The sequence below is a fragment of the Nicotiana sylvestris genome, chromosome 6, assembly GCF_000393655.2.
Source record: "Nicotiana sylvestris chromosome 6, ASM39365v2, whole genome shotgun sequence".
NCBI classification, from domain to species: Eukaryota; Viridiplantae; Streptophyta; class Magnoliopsida; order Solanales; family Solanaceae; genus Nicotiana; species Nicotiana sylvestris.
Window position 1 is genome coordinate 115,870,758 of NC_091062.1, and position 7,684 is coordinate 115,878,441.

The 7,684-nt window shown below is 40.4% G+C and overlaps 1 protein-coding gene across 1 annotated transcript; it reads right to left on the bottom strand.

Moving 5' to 3' along the window:
• Nucleotides 1-346: 346 nt before the first annotated feature.
• On the bottom strand, nucleotides 347-1,772 carry LOC138871150 (uncharacterized). The gene is made up of 2 exons (XM_070149010.1): nucleotides 1,176-1,772; nucleotides 347-508 (listed from the first exon to the last, which is right to left on the bottom strand). Exons 1-2 carry the CDS (start codon nucleotides 1,770-1,772, stop codon nucleotides 347-349), a joined length of 759 nt encoding a protein of 252 aa, XP_070005111.1.
• Nucleotides 1,773-7,684: the final 5,912 nt, after the last annotated feature.

A 7,684-nucleotide genomic window follows, 5' to 3' on the forward strand; every position in this document is an offset into this window, starting at 1 on the left:
CCATGTTGGCCATCTCCCTACAGGTGATATTGTTGGGCACGTAGGCTTTACTCAACACCTTCATCAAAGCATTCTTATGTGCCTCTGAATTTTGCAAGAGTAACAGGATGGATATTTGAGCAGGGGTTTTGTTCAAATGATCAATCACGGAATACTCCCTTGCTTGTACTTTTCTCCAAAGGTCATCTGGCCCTATTTCAATGACAGGCTGCTTGATAGTGGCATCCTTACTTGGTCCTCCCAAGTGTTTAGGTGTATAGATTCTCCCGGTCCTGGTCATTCCTTGCGCAACATCAGATTCCTCCATCTTTGCCTTCCCTTTTCGCCTAGCCTCGGCAACATAATCCTAGGGTATTGCTTTTGAGTCGAAAGGAGGTGTGGTTGATACTGTCACTGTGAAAGGTGTGGCCACTTCCACTTCAAATGGAATAGCGGTGGCCGCAGGCGGAGCAACCTCTACCTTAAATGGAACTGATGCAGTTATCTCAACTTCGATCGGTGACTGAGTCTGTACTACAATGGGAGTGAGTGTGATTGCAAGCTTAAATTCGTCCCTTCTCGAATAAGCCTAATTGACCCCTCAGGATCCCACTCTTCGTTCATCTCGATCACATGTACCCCACTACCTCTATGATCAGGGAGGGGGTTGTTGCGAACATTGGGTGCGACTTCCTTTACCTGTATGACCTTGTTGTCAATCAACATCTGGATCTTATCTTTCAAGGTTCGACACTCGTTAATGGTGTTCCCTTTCATACCGGAATGGTATGCACAGGTTTTTTTGGGTTAACCCATTGGGATGGGTTCTCTAATGCCACAGCAAGAATAGGGGTGACATAACCAGCGGCTTTTAATATTTCATACAACTGGTCGATGGGTTAAGCAATAGCATTGTACTGTCGGGGTAGCTTACGGTCAAAGTTTGGCCATGGTCTTGGAAAATTTTGGCAAGTTGGAGGTGATTGGAAATGGGATGGTTGGGAATTATAGGTATGATAGGCAGTGGCTGGTTAGGAATATCTAGGATACTATGGTTATGTGGGTGGAGGTGTTTGATATATAAGTGGAGATTTCGGTCCTTGAGCTACCATTACTGCCCCAACGTCTCTTTTCTTTGATATGCCGCATGATTGCAATGCTTTATTTGTGGCATGTAATGCCTCAAAATTTGTTACCATCCCACTTTTGATGTCTTCCTCAATTCTTTCCCTAAGCTTGATAATATCAGAGAATTTATGGTTTTCAATAACCATCAATCTTTCATAATACTGCAGATCCTGTGCTCTAACGAAGAACTTGTTCATCTGTTCCTCATCCAAATATGGCCTGACCTTGGCCGCTTCTGACCTCCAACAAGTAGCATACTCGCGAAAGGTTTTGGTGGGTTTCTTTTTAAGATTCTGGATGTAGAAAACATCTGGTGCAAACCTGAACCGGTCTATGAAATCCGATGCCATACTCGCCCAATTGGACCAGTTCTTGGGATCTTGGCTGATGTACCAGAACAAAGCATCTCCAGTAAGACTCCTCATAAAATATTTCATCCGGATCTTTTTATCTTTCCCGACCTCGACAAGCTTGTCACAATAGGTCCTCAGATGAACCCTGGGATCACCTATACCATCAAACATTTCAAACTTGGGAGGTTCGTATCCCTCTGGCAATTCTACATCTGACTGTATACATAGGTCTTCATAGTTCAAACCTTCTATTCCCTTGCCTCCTTCGACAACCTGAACTCGACTCGCCAACTTCTTGAGTTCTTCAGCCATGTTTTGAATGAGCAGGTCCTTCTCGGAGGATTCTAGTGTAAAGGAGATTGGTTGGATAGAGTGAGGTACAGTTTCCACGTATACGGGATTGTTTTGGTGAATGCCCGGTGCCTGGGTGTAATGGTGGTCATTGGTAGAGTTTTGAGGGTCATGAATAGGTTGTGGTGTGTACTGGGGAGTGTGATAAGTGGTGGTTGGTGGGTAATGAATTGGTTGATGGTGGTTCTATGGCGGAGTTTTTATTGGTAGGGGATTGAGATTTTGGGGTGGGGTTGCATATTGATGCGGTGAAGGAGGGTTTTGCGGATGTTGGTTTGGTGTGTTTTGAGGAGGTGTTGGATTCTGAGTTTTGTTGGTTGATGTCGGGGACATTCAAGGTAAGTGATAAGTTTGCCAAGTTACAGAGTTGCTCAAGCTCTCCATGTAGCTCCAATATCTTTTTTCCAACCTCAAGACTAGATCATTTGGGGCCAGAGTACTCCGACCATCTGAAGTTTCTGCGTTCCCAGCATTCTCCTTTCGAATACCACTTAAATCGTCCATTTTTTATTTTCATTTTACTTTTGTATTGCTCGGAGGAGGAGGAGGTGGAGGGCCTCTAGATTTGGTGTGATAAGCCGATGATGCCAGTATGAGCGAACCAACCTTAGGGATGGGAATAAGAAATAAAGAAAAATAAAAAGGTAACAAGTCAGCAAAGATTCTGAAATGTTTGCAGTATTAAAACACAATATTGTGGGAATATAAATTCATGTATTAATTTGGGAGCCTCGTTGAGCCCGGGGTAGGCCTAACAACAAATAAATTTGGAGAAATTTAGTGCCAATAATTGCCTCATTTCATTGATGTAAAAGTAAATGTACCAAAACGAAACTAAATAAGATAAGGTCACTAACAGCTCTTGGCCTTATTACATTTGGAAGGAAAGCAAATAAATCTAATCTACTTGGTCCCAGAAGGACCCTCTCCAGACTGGATGCTTTTGTCGATCAATTCTCCCAACTCGCACATATTTAGCAGCAGAAATGCCCCTGCAAGATGCCCTCCTTCATTTCCTTCAGCGTTTTGGTAGTTAGTGACCCTTTTTCTCATCTTCCCTTCCAATTCCATTAAACTGTACTCCAGGTATTCCAGCCTCTCACTGGATTTAATGGCTCTTTCTTTCCATTCGTTAATCATCTCCATATCAGCCTTATGCAGTGCCATATGCTCGGCTTCAAACTCTCAAACTCTTTTCTGCAGCTTGTTGTACTTCACCTCTGCTTGAGTAACCTCGTCTATGACCCTATTTCTTGGCCCAGCCCTCGGCTCAACGACCCTAGTTATGTTGTCCTCCATCCACGAAGGGTAAAGGTATGAGTGGCCTGCGTGATATCGGCTTGGCTCAATAGTATTCTTCTCCACAATAATCTTTAAGGTCCACATGTGTTGCGCTTCATTCTTATATGGGATGGCGTCACCTTGGAAATTGGCTCTGAAGTGACACGTTTTGGCGACCCGTGGTATGATTTGTCTCCTTCCTGCTTGTCTCATAACCCTGAAAGGAGTTTAAAGGTAAATGCCCCTCAACTCGATCAACACCAAGTGCGGAAAATCCCTGGATCTGATGATGAATTCATCGGTAGGTTACCACTCGAACATTTACTGGACTTGATCCTCAGTCAAATTTTTGAAAAGTTGTACCCATCCCATAGCGTCCTCTGGCTGAGCAAATATGTCTGGAATGTAGTTAATTCTTTAGGGGTGATGGAAGGCTATATGATCACTCCACGGCCTGTAGAAGCAACCACCAGACCTGTAATAGCAAGTTACAACCCTCGAAGAACCTGAACCCCTTCTGACATCGCTTTAAAGCCCGGTACATGTCTGCAACGATCATAGGGATGATAGTGTATGTCTCTACCTCAATCCCGTCCATTAGAGTTTTGGTCACGATGGCCAACCTAGTATGGATCATGTCCCCTTGGATTGGGAATACCATCATGCCCAAAAAACACATAATAAACACGAATACCCTGCGATGAATCTAACCTAAATAAGTGATTGAGAACTCATCATAAAAAATACGTTAGGAGCTGCTGTGACCGTATCTTTCATAAAGGAACTCAAAAGGTATGTAGGAGTCCTTTAGGCATTTCAAATTGTCATTCTTCTTCAACCCCATCATATTTAGAAATCCCCTAGCAGTCAGGTGCTAACAGATAGGGCTATCCCAAGGCAACCCAGCAAATCCTCCTATTTCTTCTAGGAGGGGTGTCATTTCTATGTTCCCGAAACGGAACACAGCCCTTTCCTTGTCCCAAAACATAGTTGCAGCCTCGATCAGCATTTGGTTGAGCTTAAGATCCATCAGAAAAGGCAAGTTTCCTAGGACTCATTTCACGTGATTTTGGTCACAAGAAGGAAGATCCCTCCACCAATCTAGCAAAAGTGACGGTGTTATACAGAATTTGGGACCTTGTGCCTCATTTTCTGCAAAACAAAGAGAGTTAGGCCCTTTCCCCTTCCAGGTTTGTCTATTTATACAGTAATGATTAGCATATTGGCACTTATTTCTCCAAATTAATGCACGTAATCGTGGTTACGTCCATTGGGATTATGAAAAACCCGATGGACTTTTGGACAAGGCTTGTCTTAAAGGGTTATTATATGGACAACATATTAACCCGGCTAGGTTTGACCATGATGCACGTACAATTTAATCAGAGTAAGGTTGCTATAGAGGTCTAGACCAGGACCCTCAAGCGGACAACTTGAGGGGGAAAGGCACATTACTATAGAACACACCGCTGATCGACTAGTTTTACCGCAAATACACCTTTCCGAATTTAAAGGGTGATATATAGGAAGAGCGTAAACACTCATCAAGCGTTGCTATAGGATTAATTATGCATAAGTGGAATACGATGTTGAGCATGATTTATGCAACAATAAATAGCATGTTGTCAAGTATTTGCACATAAGAAAAATAATTAACGCAGTATTTAAATAATTTAAAGACAGTTACAGAAAAAGAAAATAAGGAGACAAGTCAGTTTCAAGAATAAAAGAATCATAAATACTTGAAAATAGACAACTAAATTCAAATAAGTGGAAGGGGTACGTGGGATAGAGCATGCTTGGACTAATTCACAAAAGATAAGTTCGTTATGGTAAAAGCCTAAAAATATCCCCAGTAGAGTCGCCATGTGTTTCCTTGTCCCAAAACATAGTTGCAGCCTCGATTAGCATTTGGTTGAGCTGAAGATCCATCAGAGAAGGCAAGTTTCCTAGGACTCATTTCACATGGTTTTGGTCACATGAAGGTAGATCCCTCCACCAATCTAGAAAAAGTGAGGGTGTGCTAACCATACCGAATCTGGGGACCTCGTGCCTCATTTTCTTCAAAACAAAGAGAGTTAGGCCCTTTCTCCCTCCAGGTTCGTCTATTTATACAGTAATGATTAGCATATTGGCACTTATTTCTCCAAATTAATGCACATAATCGTGGTTACGTCTATTGGGATTATGGAAAACCAGATGGACTTTTGGACAAGGCTTGTCTTAAAGGGTTATTATATGGACAACATATTAACCCGACTAGGTTTGACCATGATGCATGTATAATTTAATCATAGTAAGGTTATTATAGAGGTCTAGCCCGGGACCCTCAAACGGATAACTTGAGGGGGAAAGGCATGGAATCATCAAACGCACTACTGATTGACTAGCTTTACCGCAAATACGCCTTTCCGAATTTAAAGGGTGATATATAGGAAGAGCGCAAACACTCATCAAGTGTTGATAGAGGATTAATTACGCACGAGTGGAATATGATGTTGAGCATGATTTATGCAGCAATAAATAACATGTTGTCAAGTATTTACACGTAAGAAAAATAATAAATGCAGTATTTAAATAATTTAAAGACAGTTACGGAAAAAGAAAACAAGGAGACAAGTCAGTTTCAAGAATAAAAGACTCATAAATACTTGAATATAGACAGCTAAATTCAAATAAGGGGAAGGGGTATGTAGGATAGAGCATGATTGGACTAATTCACAAAAGATAAGTTCGTTATGGTAAGAGTCTAGAAATATCCTTAGCAGAGTCACCATATACTTAAAGGAGAATAATCTAGGAGTCAATCAAAACAATTACGACTACATTAAAAAGAATAATAAAAGGCTCAAATTTACCTCCACAAACATAACAAGTGCACGTCTCAAACAACAGTTTCAAGTATTTAAGAGAAAACCTTAGAACATGATACATAGGTGAGCAGACATTATGCAGTATTGAATTAGAACCAAAGTGTCAAAGACCAATTCAGCTTGCCTAGTGATTTTAGACCTGTTTGAATATGAGCAGTCATAGATAACGGAACATAGTTTTACAGTTGAAGGATTTTTAAGCGCCCTATAGGCTTGCCTAGGCGTATAATAGTGATGTCCTATGAGTATGGTATCTATTATTGATTAGGAAGGTAGTAAATCAGTAAACAATTTTAAATAGGTAATTTGGATCCTATAGGATACTTTATATTGATATTGATTAACACAAAAAGAGTAGGTTATTTAATTAAACTGATTCAGAACTTACTAGTATAAGCCTAGAGTGATACTGATTTTAGGTCTAACTAAATTGGTTTTAGATCCTATGGGCATGATTTTTATTTGAACATAAGGTGAAGCAGGCAAGATTTATTTGATCAAAGTGAAATCCCTATAGGCATGATTTCTATTAAAACTGATTTTAATCCTATAGGCATGATTTCTAAGGAGACGAATTTGAATGCATGTTGTAATGGAAACTGAACTTCAATTACTTTACACCCTATATGCATGATATCTAATTATAAAGCTGATTTAAATCCTATAGGCATGGCTTCTAATTGCGTGAAAGTAAAGCATGCAGAATTTATTTAAACCAAAGCAGATCCTATAGGCATATTATCTAACAAACACATTTGAATCGAAATAGACCCTATAGGCATGCTATCTACCCGATTTTACCAAGAATATGCAACTACCTACACTTTTCACTAATCACCCCAATGTTTGTTTACAATAATTATTACAGACTAAGAACTGGATATAAATTACATAAATAAAATAGAAGCTAAACTATAGGGAACCTGAAGCAGGCCCAAAACAGTCATGGTGTACCAAACCCTTACTGGTCTCAAATGCCTAAAGTTCCATAGCCCAATTCATGTCTAGGTGTGTCAGACTTCCCTAAGGACCTCAAGGATCCCGGGAAGTGCTCACACCTAGACTTTCCTCAAACAAAGGCTGATTATGTACAGTGTGGAAGTGCCAGCCCTGATATGACCGAGTTCAAAGGGATCTCAAGGGTCTCAAAGTAGTACACATATCAGAGGGGAAGGACTTAGTAATCTAAGAATAATGTCTGAGTGCATAATGATCTAAAAGTGTTTGGTAAGCAGTAGCAAGAGTGCCTTAGGAATGAAAAAGGATTTTCTGAAACCAGTACATAGTTAGGGTGGAAAACAACTTGAGAAAACATGAAGAACATTTTTTGGGATTAGAGATCAAGTCATAGAACTTACATTTCATAACAGACTTCACACAAGGGGAAAGGGGTAGGGGACACCTAGAATGCACCTTAGTAATGGCAAACAAATACACAGATTCCTCAAGAAGTTATGGAATTGACAAGTTAGTTACAAAGTTATGTTGAGAACACACAGGTCTTAGACACAAATAGGATCTTATTAGTAAAGTAGAGCAAGTTAGACTTAGATGAACAAACTAGACAAACACTTCATGAAGCATTCAAGGTTTTAGAAATACTAATCATATACAAGACAAGCAGAATTTAGACATGCTGGGTGAGACAGTAAACACACAATGCATCCTGGACATACTAGTGAACAAATTATCTAAAGCGAGATTGGCCTGCTAAACAGT